This window comes from Osmerus eperlanus, chromosome 22, assembly GCF_963692335.1.
Source record: "Osmerus eperlanus chromosome 22, fOsmEpe2.1, whole genome shotgun sequence".
Classification (NCBI taxonomy): domain Eukaryota; kingdom Metazoa; phylum Chordata; class Actinopteri; order Osmeriformes; family Osmeridae; genus Osmerus; species Osmerus eperlanus.
In genome coordinates, this window is record NC_085039.1 from 12,748,568 (window position 1) to 12,766,908 (window position 18,341).

At 49.7% G+C, this 18,341-nt stretch overlaps 4 protein-coding genes across 6 annotated transcripts in view; 3 read left to right on the forward strand and 1 right to left on the reverse strand.

The window, feature by feature from the left end:
- Positions 1-96: 96 nt before the first annotated feature.
- Positions 97-4,903, reverse strand: LOC134009042 (RNA exonuclease 5-like). 2 transcript variants are annotated; one of them, XM_062448712.1, is made up of 16 exons: positions 4,480-4,903; positions 4,252-4,378; positions 4,041-4,143; positions 3,774-3,881; positions 3,592-3,680; positions 3,398-3,513; positions 3,161-3,299; positions 2,935-3,029; positions 2,672-2,774; positions 2,499-2,587; positions 2,045-2,153; positions 1,769-1,864; positions 1,535-1,669; positions 1,332-1,424; positions 884-1,238; positions 97-666 (listed from the first exon to the last, which is right to left on the reverse strand). In XM_062448712.1, exons 1-16 carry the CDS (start codon positions 4,725-4,727, stop codon positions 308-310), a joined length of 2,364 nt encoding a protein of 787 aa, XP_062304696.1. In that variant the 5' UTR covers positions 4,728-4,903; the 3' UTR covers positions 97-307. The 2 variants fall into 2 exon arrangements, with proteins under 2 accessions (XP_062304696.1, XP_062304697.1); XM_062448713.1 differs by having other exon boundaries at positions 446-605; positions 4,480-4,902.
- On the forward strand, positions 4,738-9,790 carry LOC134009040 (ERI1 exoribonuclease 2-like). Of its 2 annotated transcripts, XM_062448707.1 has the most exons (10): positions 4,738-5,088; positions 5,242-5,306; positions 5,503-5,583; positions 5,683-5,810; positions 6,126-6,282; positions 6,396-6,496; positions 6,868-6,949; positions 7,124-7,212; positions 7,776-7,884; positions 7,915-9,790. In XM_062448707.1, the coding sequence occupies exons 1-10, from the start codon at positions 5,066-5,068 to the stop codon at positions 9,492-9,494; spliced, it is 2,415 nt and encodes an 804-aa protein (XP_062304691.1). In that variant the 5' UTR covers positions 4,738-5,065; the 3' UTR covers positions 9,495-9,790. The 2 variants fall into 2 exon arrangements, with proteins under 2 accessions (XP_062304691.1, XP_062304690.1); XM_062448706.1 differs by having other exon boundaries at positions 7,776-9,790.
- Positions 9,791-9,868: 78 nt separating this feature from the next.
- Positions 9,869-12,482, forward strand: thumpd1 (THUMP domain containing 1). The gene is made up of 5 exons (XM_062448769.1): positions 9,869-10,307; positions 10,643-10,817; positions 10,940-11,025; positions 11,203-11,365; positions 11,531-12,482. The coding sequence occupies exons 1-5, from the start codon at positions 10,104-10,106 to the stop codon at positions 11,839-11,841; spliced, it is 939 nt and encodes a 312-aa protein (XP_062304753.1). The 5' UTR covers positions 9,869-10,103; the 3' UTR covers positions 11,842-12,482.
- A 5,236-nt stretch (positions 12,483-17,718) lies between these two features.
- LOC134009038 (axin-1-like) overlaps positions 17,719-18,341 on the forward strand; it is a 14,982-nt gene continuing 14,359 nt past the window's right edge. The window contains exon 1 of the mRNA XM_062448704.1: positions 17,719-17,934. The gene's annotated coding sequence lies outside the window, so the exon portion shown is untranslated. The remainder of the gene's footprint in view (positions 17,935-18,341) is intronic.

An 18,341-nucleotide genomic window follows, 5' to 3' on the forward strand; every position in this document is an offset into this window, starting at 1 on the left:
AACCCCCCTGTCACTTTAGATGAATGATGATGCTAAAGGTATTTCTTGTTTCTTGCCCCCTCCCTGTGAGGACCAGAAAGACAGCTTGATGTCATGTCAGCTTTTATTAATAAAGCAGACATGATCAGAAGGCACCAGCAGAAAGTGGTCAGGCCAGTTCTAGACCAGGGAACACTGTTCCAGCACAGGTCCATTTTCTACAACACTTAAACATGGTTCTAGTTTTGTTACAACAATCATGTTCTATAACCTTCCACACCATTGTTCTGTGGTCCAGAGTTGATGAGTTGGATCCCCAGTCTACATGCTAAACACACGCATGTTCAGGCAACTGGTTAGGGTGTGGAGGCGTAGCCTGTTTGACCTCCAGGAAGCAGAGTCCAGGGAGGTTGCCGTGGGGTCTGGTAACCCCGGGCAACAGGACGATGCTGAGGGTGTGGTCTGGGAGGGATTTGAACAGCTTCCGGACACGCCCGTCCAATTTCCTCATAGCGTGCTCCACTTCTTGGTCCTGGTTGCCGGGCGGGTAGCCAAGGGGGGTCGTCTCCATGGATACCCAGGAGGGCAGGTGGGGCGGGGTCAGGGCCAGGCAGGTGGATGACTTCCTGTCCCAGAGTTCCACAGGTGAGCTGAGGGCTGCCTTCACACTGCCACAACTCTGATACTCTGGAAAAACAATTTTCAACTTTTACACTGAATTTGATTCATTTAGCAAACACTTATCCTAGTACAGTAGGGGATAAGATGCGCATAGTATACTTTGCATAGTGCAAAGTATAATCATATCTACATGTCTGTTCCATCTCTCTGAGCAGTTTTATTGACATACAAATACAGTCTCCAAACTGAATGACTAGGGCGGTCTTGGATTTATCAAACTCACTTATGAAAGCATGCCTTCTTCGTTTCCCAGAGGTCTTTGTGGGCATGATGATGCCTTCGATGGTTCCGAACCGCCCAAAGGCGTCTCTCAGATTGTATCTCAGGTCGTTTTCACAGGGCTCTGAGGAGCTAGCATGTAGCTCATCTCCGTTAGCGCCTAGCACATCGTGTTTGACTGGGTGCTCTGGACATTTGGCATGTAGCATATTTCCATTGACTTTTGCTGGGACCCGGGTGTGGTTAACGCTAGCCTTTAGCCCGGCGGCGTAGATGAGGTTAGTGTTGAGGGGGTCGTCACGCAGAGCGGCGAGGAAGACGTCCAGATCCAGCATGGATTCCTTGATGGGCCGCTGGACCTGAACAGAAAGGAAGGGAGGAATGAGAGGGAGAGAGAGAAAGATACAGGGAGGAATGAGAGGGAGACAGATGCAGGGAGGAAAGAGACAAACCTTGCAGGGTGCTTCCTGTAGCAGGAGTCCGTTTAGCGTCTCCACGGCTAGCTGGGCTCCCTCCAGCAGCTCAAACTCCACCTCAGCATGCAGCTAGATGGCAGAAGTCACACTCAGGTCAGAGGTCACTGGCCACTCAGCCCCACACTGGAAACAGACTTCTATAACGTTTCTCAGAGTTCTAGAGTGTTGTTCAGCCCTACCGTCTGGGTGTTCAGCATCCTGACGTTTCGGATGGTTCCACAGCTCCTGAACAGTTTCTTCACCTCCCTCTCTGTATAGGCTGGGGGCAGTGGCCCAGCAAACACCACACACATCTCTCTCAGACGCACACACACCTGACACACATGACAATCCATCAGTATTCATACTAAAAAACATTTGGAATCACTGGAAAAATCATTGGAATCATCCATGTTAGTCTAGATGTCCCCCACTGTGTGTTGAGAGAGCAGGAGTCTGGAGTCGGAGAACTGGACCACACTGAGCGAGGGAGGGTCCTCCTCTATCCTCCTCCTGAATGACGACAGCACCTGGAGAGAAGGAAGGAGAGAAGAGGGTAAAGGGATTGATGGAAAAAAGAGAAGGGTTGAAAGATGGTGAGAGAGTAGAGGGACAGAGAAGAGAAAAAATAGGATGGATGAAAAATCTGAATGAGAAGCTGTTGCCCTGGCAACCTAAAACAGTACAGGCCCCGCTCCTTGACCTCTCACCTCTTGGTCGGAGCTATGCCACTGCTGATTGGACAGCGCCAGGGGGATGTCAGCACGGTGCCCTATAAACACTGCTGATTGGCCAGATCTCTGCAGAACCTCAGAAAACCTGGGAGAAAGAGAGAGAGGGATGAAAAGAGAGGGAACGAGAGAGGGATGAAGCAAGGGAGAGAGAGAGGGATGAAGAGAGGGAACGAGAGAGGGATGAAGAGAGGGAGAGAGAGGGATGAAGAGAGGGAGAGAGAGAGGGATGAAGAGAGGGAACAAGAGAGGGAGAGAGAGGGATGAAGAGAGGGATGAAGAGAGGGATGAAGCAAGGGAGAGAGAGAGGGATGAAGCGAGGGAGAGAGAGGGATGAAGAGAGGGAGAGAGGAAGAGTTGTATGAAGGCCGTTGAGGCAGAGGTAGGACAGGAAGTAGAGCTTTTTGCAGGGGGACAGTTTAGGCAGTCGTACCTGTAGTCCTCTGTGTGTGTGTGTCTGACAGAAGACTCTGGCAAGCTCTGATTGTCTCCCCAAAGATCACCCACATGCTGCTGCACAACCTAGCAACACACAGCCTGCTTAAACAGTGTTGGGGTGTGTGTAGACCAAGTCTGTGCTCTGTCCGAGTGTGTGTGTGTGTGTACCTGTCTGGGTCCAGTGGTGATGAAGTACTGGGCCAGCTCCAGGGCAGCCTGGGCGTCCTCCCTGGGGTCATGACCTTTGACCTCCTCCGTCTGGATCTGCTTCCTGTGGGAGGGGCAACCGGGGGAGGGGGAGGAGTCACACACATGCTGCATCAAGAAATGGTAACAGTCATGAAAGTCTTGATATGTAGATCAAAAGTGATATATATATATATATATATGAGTATAAATGTGTGTTTAGGTGTGTGTGTAAGTGTACTCACTGCAGGACGGCCTCAGCCAGGACCTTCAGTTTGAACCTCTGTCCAAACTCCCTCTTGTAGAGCAGAGAGGTGTCAATCACATGAGGGTGGATGAGCTGGGAGGATAACAACATCAACAAAGATACAACAATAACAAACAACAACAACAAAGGTAAACAACGTCAACATTCCAGACCCCCCCCCCCCCCCCCCAGAGGTTGTTTCCACAGTAAGAGTCATCACACACCTTCAGAGCCCTCAGGTCGTTGTCGAGGGAGTGGCCAACCAAGACGGCGTCCCGCGGCAACAGTTCCTTGAGTTTTGATTGGACGTCCCTCAGGGTAGTGGTGATTGGCTGCAACATTGCCCGGGTAATACCTGAGAACCTATCAGAGAGGAAGGGTGGGATTTAACTGACACACACACACTCTCACATCATACATTAGCCCCCCCCCCCCCAAAACACACACACACACAGCATTACCTGGTGAGGTAGTTGAGGATGCGGTTCTCAGGTTTAACCAGCTGGTCCATCAAACAGCGCCCTCTACTGTCCACCAGAGACACGCGAGCCAGCTCATAACCCCTTTCTGTCACACACTGCACACACACACACGTCAATTATAGGTCAACATAATTGACTGAAAACGAAATGTGTGAGTGTGTGTGTCATCTCACCATCTCACAGTCCAGTCCGTAGAGAGGGCTGCTGTCTGTGATGATGTCATCACAGAGTGTACACACACAGTCCTCACTGCCTGGCATTCCTGAAACACACACATGGTAAGAGGGAGGGTGTGTGTGTGTGTGTGTGTGTGTGTGTGTGTGTGTGTGTGTGTATATGAGTGTGTGTGTGAGACCTTTCACAGGGAAGTGCTTCTTGATTCTCTCCTCCAGGGTCAGCGTGTAGGCTGTGAGGCCGCGCGTCGCTACCCCAAACCTCTGTATAACCGGGTGCCACCTCAGACCTGCAACACACACACACACACACACCACAGTAATGATATAGATGTATTATTGAGGAGTGAGTTGACTAAACATAGTTACCTTCCTGTTATACAACATGTACACAGAACACACTAGATGGTTACCTGACAGGAATGCACAGCTGAGACACACACACACACCTTCTAGTTCTCCATGGGAGACAACAGAACTCTCAGAACCAGGAACTAGACTGCCGAAGATGGAGCAGATGCTGCTGCCAGGCGATGGAGTGAAGCTGCATCTCTGAGGAATCACGACAGACACCGCGTTGTCATGACAACAGGACAAAACAATTTACAAAACTTTACCGGGTCACAACTCTGCGTGCCTGAGTACTGTTAACGTGCATACCGTGCGGAATGCGCTCCGGAGGTGAGGGAACTGCAGATAGTGTGCGTAAAACAGGTCCCGAGTCATCCCCTCCAAAACCACCACGTTCACCCCCGCCAACCGGCTCTGTCCGCGCAACCGACACCAGCTGGAAAGAGGGAGGGAGGGAGAACCACAGATCGTTGGAAGTTTTCATAACTGTCTAGCTACTAGTAACTTCTAATCAAACGGCACGTCTCTTCTGCCCACCTGGGTTGTTTGACTCTGACTGTTTTCCCTAATAAAGCGAAATGTAGCAGCTCCGTGAGCTCATTTAACGTGACCGGCTCTTGGATTCGGTCGAATGGGGCAGAGAGACGTGGTGGGCGCCGGGACCGGGAAAGACACTCGGGTTGAGGCGCTCCGTTGCACCCGGTCTCCCTCGCTGGTCTCTTTGCGTTCTGTGCGTTCGGTGACGGATCCCTCTTTCGTTTGTGACAGACAGGAACGTCTTCCATGATCCCGTGAGTTTGAAGTACTTTCAAATGAAGCGCTGGTCAGTGTTACCCGTTAGTTGGAAACCCAGCAGCTAGAGTCACAATGCCACACCATACGCGCCATGCTTTCTTTCCGATCGATGTTTTCGCTCCTTCCGTATCCTGGGTCTGGCCTAACTCGCACAGGCCAGACGTCAACAGCAGAGCAATGGATGACACTGATTCAAACTCCGCCGCGAAGAAACGTTTTTGTGAAACTGTCGCCTTTAATTCGATTTTCTTAGCCTGTTATTTTTGTAATTTCGTGTTCACAAAAACTATTTTCAACGAACTGGCGTTGCTGGTCGATTGAAGGAGAAATGTCGACTAAGAAGTTAGCCAAGTAAGTTAGCTAATACATAGTCGACTCGATTTGTTTATGTTTGTTGGTTCTGTAGCTGATTTGAGGCAAGTTTTTCTATGAATACAGCTAGCTACCGTTGCAAACGAACCACCATGATCTTGGTGTTTTTTGTTTGTTTTTGTTTTCTAAAAGAGAATTAGGGTTGTTGAGGAAACGCAGCCAGTTATCGAACAGACGAGAGAAGTCGCAACTATCAAGTACGTTTGATTTTACCATATCCGACTTTTATTATTATTATTAACCCAGTTATTGAATTCAAAAGAGTATTTCGGACATGGGTACACACATACACAAAGGGGACATACCTACAAAGATCAATATCTAAAATATGAAGATAACATAATGCAAGACGTTGATGTAAATCATTAATCTGATTTGTTGTAAATTATCCAGATCAAATCTACTCCTACCTGATCGTCATTGATTTTGAGTCCACATGCTGGCGAGAGAAAAAACACTATGGACAGGAGATCAGTAAGTATTGATCAGATTATTGATCAACATATTGATAGTTTAGGATTGAGTGTCTTTCATTCCTCCTTCCTCCTCCCCCCCTCCTCCTCTCGCCCCTAGTTGAGTTTCCCGCGGTGCTGTTGAATACCTCCACGGGTGAAGTGGAGGCAGAGTTCCACTCTTACGTCCAGCCACAGGAACACCCTGTACTGTCTGACTTCTGCACCGAGCTCACAGGCATCACACAGGTACATACACACACACACACACAGGTACACACACAGGTACATACACACACACACAGGTACACACACAGGTACATACACACACACACACACACACACACACAGGTACACACACAGGTACATACACACACACACAGGTACACACACAGGTACACACACACACACACATTTACACACACAGGTACACACACAGGTACACACACACACACATTTACACACCCATTTACACACACACACACAGACTGTCCCTCCCTGCAGGCCCAGGTGGAGTCAGGGGGTTAGGGTGTCTTAGTTATGCCTCTGTGTGCCGTCCTGCAGGCCCAGGTGGAGTCAGGCGTGCCCCTGCAGATATGCTTGTCTCGTTTCAGCCGCTGGTTGCAGACACAACAGCTGCAGAGGGGTGTGGCCTTCTCCAGGCACCCTAGCGGAAGCCCCGCCCCCTCACACAAACTCTGCTCCTTCGTCACATGGTCAGGTATGACGCACACTCATCGGTGGTCCTCCCTGTGTTGTGATTGGCTGTCGTGTCTTGATTCCCAGTGTTGTGATTGGCTGTGGTCTCTGAATCCCTGTGTTGTGATTGGCCAGACTGGGACCTGGGGGTGTGTCTGCAGTATGAGTGTAGGAGGAAGCAGCTTCACAAGCCAGACGTCCTAAACAGCTGGACAGACCTGAGGAGCACCTACAGGGTACAGTACAATACAGACACACTAACCCTAACCCTACAGGGTGACACACACACAAACTAACCCTAACCCTACAGGGTACAGTACAGTACAGTACACCTACACACTGTGTACAGTGTGACACACACACACAGTACACACACACACACACATGCTGTATACACACACACACTGTATACACACAGCTATAGAACGGGGGTTCTATAGCAGGAGAGTAAAGTGTGTACCTGTGTGTGCCTGTGTGTGTGTGCCTGTGTGTGTGTACCTGTGTGTGTGTGTGTGTGTGTGTGCCTGTGTGTGTGTGTGTGTGTGTGTGTGTGCCTGTGTGTGTGTGTGTGTGTGTGTGCCTGTGTGTGTGTGTGTGTGTGATGCAGCTCTTCTACAGCAGGAAGCCTAAAGGTCTGAATGGAGCGCTGCAAGACCTGGGCATCCAGTTCTCAGGACGACAACACTCAGGTACACACACACACTCGTACACATTACACACACACTCTACCTCCAGAGTGTATCCTGTATCCTGTGTGTGTATAATGTGTGTGTGTGTGTATAATGTGTGTGTGTGTGTGTATAATGTGTGTGTGTGTATAATGTGTGTGTGTGTATAATGTGTGTGTGTGTGTGCGTGTCCAGGTCTGGATGATGCTCGGAACACAGCCGGGCTGGCCTGGAGGATGATGAAGGATGGTTGTGTGATGAAGATCACCAGAGGCCCTGAGAGGGTGAGTGGACCCTTGACCTCCCCCCTCCTCCCCCCTCCTCTCCCGTAGCCTCTCCTACTCCCCCCCGCAGGTGACCCTCCCCTTTTATAAACTCTTGATCAATAATCCGTTAAATTGTTCTACTGAAACTTAATATATATTATACTGAGTATAATTATTTTCAAAAACTGTGCCTGATAGCTGAGATGTGGTTACTTTACACTGTGTCTGGTAGCTGAGATGTGGTTACTTTACACTGTGTCTGGTAGCTGAGATGTGGTTACTTTACACTGTGTCTGGTAGCTGAGATGTTACTTTACACTGTGTCTGGTAGCTGAGATGTTACTTTACACTGTGTCTGGTAGCTGAGATGTTACTTTACACTGTGTCTGGTAGCTGAGATGTTACTTTACACTGTGTCTGGTAGCTGAGATGTTACTTTACACTGTGTCTGGTAGCTGAGATGTTACTTTACACTGTGCATGCTAGCTGAGATGTTACTTTACACTGTGACTACAGACCGTTCCTTGACTCTTCTAATAAATAAAATGTCTAAAGTTTATTTTGATTTGACTCCCTCACAGGCACCACTAAAGACCAAACCCTTATTTACAAACACATCAGTGAACACGACCATCCACAACAACAAGGACACAGACCGAGGTTCCTCAGACCGAGGTTCCTCAGACCGAGGTTCCTCAGACCGAGGTTCCTCAGACATAGGTTCCTCATCACCCTGCCTAGAACCACAACCCAGCCATCTCCAACCCTCTGAGAACCGCTCCGCTCCCTGCCCAGTGCGGAACCCCCAACGGAACACTAGAACCTCTGAACCGCTTCAGAACCTGCTGTCGCCCCTGATGACGGTACTGACCCGTCTGAATAGCCCGCTGTGTGGAGGAAGGATAGGAACCGTCAACAATAACAGCTTCAGCAGTCTGGTTCTGGTGTCCACTACCATGGACCACATTTCCCATCACCCCCTGCTGGAGCTGACCCCTGACCCGGAAGCAGTGGTGGGCTTGGAGGAGGAAGTCCCGGTACTCCTGGAATCGGAATGGTGTGGTTCCTATGACGATGTGGTGTTGGAGGAGGGGGGGGAGGAAACCAACACAGCTACACACTCACACACACCTAGAAACACACACACAGCCACATGCACAACCAGACACATATCTAGCAACACACACACACTTAACAACACACACAAACCAGACCAGCCTTCCTTCAGTGTCTACAGGGACCCACCCCATCTCTCTACCTCCTCCTCTCGTCCTCCCTCCATCCCCTCCTCCAGGCTCTCCTCCTCCACCTCCTCTCATTCCTCCTCCATCCCCTCGTCCTCCTCTCGTCCTCCCTCTCACCTCCCTGCCCCTCTCTCCTCCTCCACCTCCTCTCATCCCTCCTCCATCCCCTCGTCCTGCTCTCGTCCTCCCTCTCACCTCCCTGCCCCTCTCTCCTCCTCCACCTCCTCTCATCCCTCCTCCATCCCCTCGTCCTCCTCTCGTCCTCCCTCTCACCTCCCTGCCCCTCTCTCCTCCTCCACCTCCTCTCATCCCTCCTCCATCCCCTCGTCCTCCTCTCGTCCTCCCTCTCACCTCCCTGCCCCTCTCTCCTCCTCCACCTCCTCTCATCCCTCCTCCATCCCCTCGTCCTCCTCTCGTCCTCCCTCTCACCTCCCTGCCCCTCTCTCCTCCTCCACCTCCTCTCATCCCTCCTCCATCCCCTCGTCCTCCTCTCATCCTCCCTCTCACCTCCCTGCCCCTCCCTCTTCCTCCACCTCCAGGCTCTATTCCTCCGTCCTCTCCTCCTCCTCTCGTCCTCCCTCTCACCTCCCTGCCCCTCTCTCCTCCTCCACCTCCTCTCATCCCTCCTCCATCCCCTCGTCCTCCTCTCATCCTCCCTCTCACCTCCCTGCCCCTCCCTCTTCCTCCACCTCCAGGCTCTACTCCTCTGTCCTCTCCTCCTCCTCTCGTCCTCCCTCCCTCCTGTCCTCCTCCCTCAACATCTCCTTCCCCCCGTCGTCGAGGGGCGTGGCTAGGATCACGTCTCCCTTGTGTGCGTGCGGGCGGAGAGCGAAGCGCCAGACGGTTGCCAACGGCGGCCCCAATCACGGGCAAGCGTTCTACTGCTGCCCCGCCCCCAGGACCATCGGCACGGCGACCGGTGGGACCAGGAAGAGGGCAGGGTGCGGGTTCTTCAGGTGGGAGTCGGCCGTCATCAACGCTACAGCCCCATCGCCGAGGGCAACCTTGTCGTCTAGGGCGACGGGGTCTGCATGGAAATCCTCTGTTCGTTTTTAGCCTCCCTCCTCTTCCTCACTGAGGAAGATCTGCTGAGACATGCTGAGGAAGGGCCGGCTTTTGCAGCATAATTCTATGAATTATGATTCATGAGTCAATATACATGAATGATGTATGAGCTGAAGGGTTTGGTATTGTATAGTATTTGTAAAATGATTTAATTGGGAAAACTTTTGAAATAGCTGCTTGTATGATGAAGACTCACAGATTAATTTATTTACTGTAACAAATGTACACGTGTCTGTAATAAAGTATTCAACGTATTTCTTTCCACAACGCAGTGTACGGAAATGGCTTTATCGATTCGCAATTTGGGCTCGGTGATGCTTGTCCCTCTCCGAACTCCGTAGCGGGGCAGAATCAGACACATTTGGCGCAGAGGTAGCACAGCATGAATGAATAGATCGCGGCAGCACACCAGTAGCCCTCTAACTTTGGTTGTAACTTTAAAAAGAGCAATCTTTGGGCAGGAGATTTTAATCTGCGTTTTTTTGTAAACTGCATCGACTAAAGGGTGTAGTTTACGTTTCGAAGCTAGCTACCTAGCCGCTTATCTGCAGTCTCGTCAAACGTTTGTTGACAGTCCCGTTTTAAACGTTGCCTTCAAATATGTCAGAGGCACAGGACTCCAAGAAACGCAACAAGAAGCGGTACGGCGGGGGTCAACGGAGCAAACGGTACAAGGGTTCCCGGGAGCTCGAGGTGGGCATGCAGGGCATTCTCATCACGTGCAACATGAACGAGAGAAAGTGTACAGCGGAAGCTTTCAATCTACTCAACGAGTACGCCGACAAACTGTACGGACCGGAGAATGTAAGAAAACCGAACTTAACCAAAACCAACACGCAGCACTCTACTATATTTAGCTTTCGCTCTCACACACACACACTAGTCTCAACTATCAGTATCCTGCAGAGTTGCTATCAGTCACACACGTGTCAAAATTGTGTCCCGTGGTGAATGGATGGTGTTACTGTCATTCAGTGGATGATTTAATCCAAAGCGATGTACAAAAGGGATTTGAACCTGTAACCTCTTGATTTGCAGTTAAGTGCTGTAACCATGTGGTTGTAAACAAACGAATGAATACACACACATGTTCCTATTCCTCTGTGTGTGTGTGTGTGTGTGTGGGGGGGGGGGGGCAGGGAGGAGAGGAGAGTGGGAGTGAGGCAGAGGAGGGTGAGGAGGAAGATGATGCAGAGGCGGCACTGAAGAAGGAGGTGTCCCAGCTACGCTGCTCCTCCCAGAAACACCAGCTCAGGTTCCGGGCGCTGGACAGCGGAGCCAACAACGTCATCTTCATCAGGACCACCAACCTGGGTGAGGAAGAGGAGGAGGAGGGTGGTTCCACTGAGTATGATGAGGATTTTTGCTCTAATGCTTTCTTTTTTATTCCCTCTTTCCTCTCTGTTTCTCTCTTGGTGTGTGTGTGTGTTCTCCAGAACCAGACAAGTTGGTGCATCACATCCTGTCTGACCTCCACACCTCCAAGAAGAAGAAGAGCCGGGTCATCCTGCGCATGCTGCCGGTAGGACTTCCTGCTTCCTGTCTCATGGTTTGACGCTTCCGATTTACTTTCTGGTTTGACCTCGGGAAAGTGCAGAATACATGTATTATATCTCCCTCATTATCAAGATCAAGCTGTGTTTGGAGGTTAGGGTGTGAACCCAGGTGTAGTTTAACTCTGTGTGTGTGTGTGTGTTAGGTGAGTGGGACCTGCAGGGCCTACCAGGAGGACATGGACCAGTACCTGGGTACATTCCTGGAGCCTTGGTTCAAAGCCCCCAGCTGCAGCTCCTACCAGATCGCCTTCAAGGCTCGCAACAGCAGCCACAACAAGAGGGACGACGTCATCAAGGCCCTGGCAGGTACACATGAGCACAGCCTGACCACAACCACAGCATGAGCACAGCCTGACCACAACCACAGCATGACCACAGCCTGACCACAACCACAGCATGACCACAGCCTGACCACAACCACAGCATGAGCACAGCCTGACCATGTACTGAGGTGTGTGTGTGTGTCCTCAGGTCTGGTGGGTAAGATGAACCCTAAGAACAAAGTTGACCTAACCAACCCAGAGCTGACCATCATCGTGGAGGTCATCAAGAGTGTGTGCTGTGTCAGCGTGGTGCGCCACTACACGCTCTTCAGGAAGTACAACCTGCAGGAAGTTGTCAAGGATGACACGTCCAAACAGGAAGAGACCGGCGCCAACCAGGAAGTTACTGGTACCAAGCAGGAAGTGGAACCGGAAGTGGTCGCCACCAACCAGGAAGAGAAGGAGAAGCAGGAAGTGAGAGAGACTAGGGATTGTGAGGAGGAGAAGGAGGTCCTGTAACAGCACAACTAGAGAGAGAAGGAGAGAATGTGTGAATGAATGAGTAGCTCGTTGGTGCACTGCTGTCCTCCCAGTGTGTGTGCACCTGTGCTGACCAGTTTGTGTGTGTGTGTGTGTTGTGATCTCCAACCGTAGTGTTATTGATGATGACTTGATGCACCATCGGACGTTTTAAAATCCGCTTCTCTCCGCAACAACCCTGTCCTCTCCTTCTCTTCTGATCATCTAAACCTCCCCCCTTTCATCTGCTCTCTCCATCTTGTTTTGACTTTTTTATTAAATGGGAGTGTGGTTGGTCGATACCATTAGTATGATGTCATAATGAAAAGGTAAGAGGGAGACAGACATGTTTGTAGGAAAACAGGAACATTAGTTCTTAACCCTTCATGATTTGTGTTTGTAAAGGAGAGGGGATCGGGGAGAGGGGATCGGGGGCATTGCTTCTCTAAGTTTAGTTTATCCTTCATTTCTTTTTTTAAGGATTTTCTTTTTTATCCACTACTGTTGTGTTGAACGTTGACTGTGTTGCAGACTTCCTGTCTAAACAGGAAGTACTGCTGACTTCTGAACAGGTTCTACCTGTTTAACTGAACAGCTACCCTGAGTAGCTCCGACAAATAAATAGATTTTTTGGTGTTTTATTCTCGTTTTGGATTGTTTGAATCTGTCAGAGCAGAAACTAAATGGTTTAGAGACAAAGGAACATACTATTTTTGTTTCTCTTCTCTTTGAAATGTCAGTATTATACCTCTCCACTAGGTGGCGGTGTTTAGGTCCACCCTTGTCTAACTGTTTCCTGGTTCAGCCACCTGTCATGACACTACTTCCAACAACATGCAGCATGACTGAACTAAAGGGTGACTGAGGTTCAGCTCAGTGGTTGGACCATGTGACTGTGGCTCGAGGTCACACGTTTAAGGTTGGTGGGTAAGAGCGTCTGCTAAATGACTAAATGTGGGTCATCAAGTACACAGTATATCACGTTCAAGGTCAGTATATCACGTTAAAGGTCAGGATATCACGTTCAAGGTCAGGATGTCACGTTCAAGGTCAGGATGTCACGTTCAAGGTCAGGATGTCACGTTCAAGGTCAGGATGTCACGTTCAAGGTCAGGATATCACTAGGTCATTCTGAACATTCTCAGGACATGACAAGTTACAGCTACATAGTACACAAAATAATATACATTTACAACAGTCAGCGAAAATGACTGAAATAATATTAAAAAGATAGCAAATTATGGCAAAACTAGCATAACATAATTCAGTAAACAGCAGAAAAAATTTGTAAAATATTAGAAAGTGTTGATGTATCGTGTGATGGATATGAAGCCTACGTTAGATTAGTGTTGAATGTTACAGCTGTGTGTAGGTGTGTGTCCCTGGGCACCATTTCGGTTGTGTGTGGTTGAGGTGTGTATACATGTGGATGTGGTTGTGTGTGTGAATGTGGTGTGTGTGTGTGTACATGTGGATGTGGTGTGTGTACATGTGGAGGTGTGTGTGTGGTTGAGGTGTGTGTGTACATGTGGAGGTGGATGTGGTGTGTGTGTGTACATGTGGATTTGATGTGTGTGTGCTTGAGGTGTGTGTGAGTCCGGGGACTGTCAGTGTTATTGAACGGCTCTGGCAGTCGATGAAGGAAAGAGACAACAAGTCAACATATCGATGATGTTGTTGATGATGTTGTTGTCATATTGGGTTTCTGGAGAGTGGAAACGAGGTGGACTTGAGAAACCAATATGTGTGTCTAATGTTATCTGTCTTTCACTCTCACTCTTCACTCTTTCTCGCCCTCTCTCCAACTCTCACTGTGTCATTCACCCTCCCTCTCTAACTGTCTTTCACTCCTATCTCTCTCTCTCTGTCTCTCTCTCTCTCTAACGGTAGAGTATTTTAATTACCCAGGCTGGGACCGACTCCTGTGACCTTCTGATCGTTATTCTGGCGGTAAATATCTGAGGTTAGACCGGCGCTCCTCGAGAGCCACGGTGTCGTTAACCGGACGTGCAGAGTTTCCAGCACGGTTGATTGGAACTTTTTTATTAACATTAAACTTACGCCGGTTAGAATAAGAATGAAAAATGGTCCGCCGGTGATGGTGGAACGTTCCTCGTTAGCAGAATAATAAGCGGTCTGCCTGAACCCTGAGTCACAGACGTGGAAATATTTATTATTATGATTATTTACACAACTGTTATGTTGTGTTGTAGCCACTTTCTGACAGAGATGTCAAAGGTGTAGATGACGATGCAGACACACTTCATCTTTTACGCTGACACACACACACATTTTCAGTCTTTCTCTCACACTAATTTCTCTGTTATTTTAATTGCCCTCCTGGCCATGTCTAATAGCACTGTGTCTCTGAGAATCAGCCTCTACTCTGCAGACACACACACACAGCCTCTACTCTGCAGACACACACACACACAGCCTCTACTCTGCAGACACACACACACAGCCTCTACTCTGCAGACACACACACACACAGCCTCTACTCTGCAGACACACACACACAGCCTCTACTCTGCAGACACACACACACAGCCTCTACTCTGCAGACACACACACACACAGCCTCTACTCTGCAGACACACACACACACAGCCTCTACTCTGCAGACACACACACACACAGCCTCTACTCTGCAGACACACACACACAGCCTCTACTCTGCAGACACACACACACACAGCCTCTACTCTGCAGACACACACACACACACACACTACAGCAGTAAATATTGGTACTCACACACATTCTCTCTCGGTTTCTCTCTCACACTCTCTCTCCTCCCTGGGGTCAGGATTAGCATGGTGTTGTTCTGCAGGTGACCTTTCTAGCAGGAGCTACTGATGCTCCCTGGAGCCTCATTCCATCTCTCCTCATTCCATCTCTCTCTCCTTGTCTCATACACATATCGTCATCTCCTCCTTCTCTCTCCATCTCCTCCTTCTCTCTCCATCTCTCCATCTCTCCCTCTCTCTCCCTCTCTCTCCATCTCTCCTTCTCTCTCCATCTCTCCCTCTCTCTCCCTCTCTCTCCATCTCTCCTTCTCTCTCCATCTCTCCCTCTCTCTCCATCTCTCCCTCTCTCCTTCTCCTCCCTCTCTCCCTCTACTTTCTCTCGCTCTCCCCCTCTTCCTCTCTCCCTCTACTTTCTCTCGCTCTCCCCCTCTTCCTCTCTCCCTCTACTTTCTCTCGCTCTCCCCCTCTTCCTCTCTCCCTCTACTTTCTCTCGCTCTCCCTCTACTTTCTCTCGCTCTCCCCCTCTTCCTCTCTCCCTCTACTTTCTCTCGCTCTCCCCCTCTTCCTCTCTCCCTCTATTTTCTCTCGCTCTCCCCCTCTTCCTCTCTCCCTCTACTTTCTCTCGCTCTCCCCCTCTTCCTCTCTCCCTCTATTTTCTCTCGCTCTCCCCCTCTTCCTCTCTCCCTCTACTCTCTCTCTCTCCCTCTCCCTCTCCCTCTCCCTCTCCCTCTCTCTCTCTCTCTCTCTCTCTCTCTCTCTCTCTCTCTCTCTCTCTCTCTCTCTCTCTCCCCTCTTCCTCTCTACTCCTCTTCTTTTTCTCCTACAACATTCTAGTGTGGTTGAAGAGTTTGATTCTGGAGTGCGGTTCTCGTTTTATGGTTCTAGAGAGTTTCGTTCTAAAACATGGTTCTGGGGTTGAGTTCTATTGTATATGTTGACTGTGGTATTTTTTAGTCATTGTTATTCAGAACACACTTTCTCAGAATCAACAATTCCACAGACCCTCTCTCCCTCCCCCCTCTCTCCCTCCCTCCAGTTTATTCCCTAATAACACCACAGGTTACATATATTCTCTCTCGTTATGTGGGAATTGGGATACGTTCTATTACCATAGAGATTGCACCCTACAGTCATCAGTGAGTGTGTACACTGTGTGTGTACTGTCTACAAGTGTGTATGTGTGTGTATACTGTGTATGTGTGTGTGTGAACAGTAATGAGAAACGCTTATCAACCCTCTCCAGCCTGTCAGCTTCCTGCCATCAGCCGTCACCCCCGGCGACACGACAGGTATGCTCCACCAGCTCCCATTGGTCGCTCAGGGAATTGGAATGATCCTTGTTGGAAATAATATAAGTGATTTGATTGGTGGGATTATAGGAAGTGACAGGTGATAATAGGAAGGAGGTTTTTAAATGACAATCAGAGAAGCACTGCTGCTTCTGACCTGGAATGAATGTTTGTTTTCATGTGGGAAAGGGGGGGGGGGAGAGAAATGACAGTAGTTTGAGTGTTAGTATAAACTGCTAGGTGTGTTAGCTTCATGACAGACTGCTGTCTAAAGGATTATAAAATGTCTTCAACGTAAATTACTTGTCTTCACAAATCTGGTCTTCACAATCTGGTCTGGAGACTGCTGACTCACACACACACACACTCACCAGCGTGAATAATGTCTCAACTTCGCGTCACAAATCCACCCCGACTAGGACTTGCTCGTCAGCTAACCCGCCCGGTTACACAGCTTCAGAGAGGGAAATGAATACCAGGAACATCTCGTGTAGGCTCCACTGCGATAAGGCCTACTGCTGTTTTTTGTTTTGATTGAGTCCGGTAGAGTTGGCGTGGTCGTGTCGTTGTTTCCTGGGAGCACGTGACTGTAGATGCCGGCAACAGGTGCCGAACTCAGTCCAGAGTCCAGCGCTTTTGTCGGAGGACCGTAAAACCGCCGACTGATAGAACCCACGCCGCCGCTCCTGGTTTTTCATTTAGCTGTGGACGTGCGTTATCTCCGTATCGCCGCTACTGAACTGTTGATACTGTAGATTAGTGAAGGAACTGACGCGCCGAGCTCACGCGCCGAGCTCACGCGCCGAGCTCACGCGCCGAGCTCACGCGCTTCACTGTTCCCGCTGCAGCCTCGTGAGGATACTGAGGATTCTTTTCTTAACCCTTGTGTTATCTTCGGGTCATTCTGACCCATCACACATTGTGACCCACCGTCGTATTGCGACAACTTTACCGCATACAAAAACAAAGTGAAGCATTTTCTTTTAACCTTAGGGCTGTCTCAGACCCCCCACATTGCGAAGGTTAAAAGAAAATGCTATTTATTTGTTTTTGTATTGGGTAAAATTGGGTAAACACAACAATGGTTCGTTGTGAACCTTTGGGTCATGTGACCCGAAGGCAGCACAAGGGTTAAATACTGAAATATAATTTATTAAGGAATGGTGGTAAAATGTTTTACCTTGACGATTGCTTAGTATTTTTAAATATAAACTGCCAGCCACTGCCGGATTGTGGTTCTCTGATTGTGGGGAGTACTTTTATGCTATATTGATTGGGAATGAGTGTAGTGATTATTCGAGACAAAACTCACAGATTCGAAATGTTGAAGTGGCGGTTTCTTTCTGTCACAGTGATTTAAAGTTTGAAAAAGGAGATTTTCCCTCTGGGTAGGCTTTGCCTGTCCTCAACACACACACTCTCTCTCTCGCTCGCTCTCTCACGTAGACATCAGCTGTCCTGGGTTGGGGGCCCCTGACAGCCATGTCAGACCAGGGGCCACTCAGCCACTAATAGAGGAGCAGACCAGCTGTTGCTGAGAGAGAGAGAGGAGAGAGAGAGAGAGAGAGAGAGGAGAGGTAGATCAAACAGACCAGACACAGCAGGGGGGCTTCTGTTGGCCGTCCATTCTGCTGACGGTCTGATGTGTGTGTGTGTGTTAATAATCCATCTTTAGTAATGGGGGCCCTGCTGGGTGAGGAAGGACGCACAATACCCTTTCTTTACATATTTACCTTCAAACACACACACACACACTCACAGTCACACACACACTCCTGCGCAGAAGTCCTTGATGTTCGTCGATACCCCTGCGTGATGATGTCATAGCATACGACAGCGAGCGAGGGAGGGAGTGAGTGAGGAGAGGGTGAGGGGCGGATCGTCAACACAACAGAGACAAGATGGCGCCCGAGACCTCCACAGGACGTCCCTCGCTCTCCAGACCGTCCCATCACCACGGCGACCGGCCCAGCCGTGACCGCTGGCGTTGCGGCCGGTTTAACGGGATGACGAGCAACCGGACCTCCTCCGCCTCGCGCCCACGCCCCGCCACGGTAAGTCCGCACCGTTTGCTGGCGCCGTCGCGGCAGAAACCCCTCGCCGTCCAACCACACGTCTGTTAGGACGTCTCTCTCTCTCTTTCGTCTAACGATTTACACCATTTCATCTTCTTTCTTTCTTTCATCCTCCTTTCTGCGGCGGCAGACCTCTGCTGCTTGCAGGCCTCATCAAAGACACCACATCAATTGCTTTGACGGCCAGGAGAGTGTGTGTGTTTGATGAGAAGTGTGTGTAATGACGGGAGTGTGTGTGTGTGTTGAAGAGTCGTATCAAAGATCAAGACGCTTTCATGCTGATTTTGGCCTTTGAGGACTGGGCTGTTTTCTGTTTAGACATCCCTCCATTCCCCCCCTCCTTTCCCCCATCCCCCCACTCTTCCCTCCACCCTCCATCCCTCCAC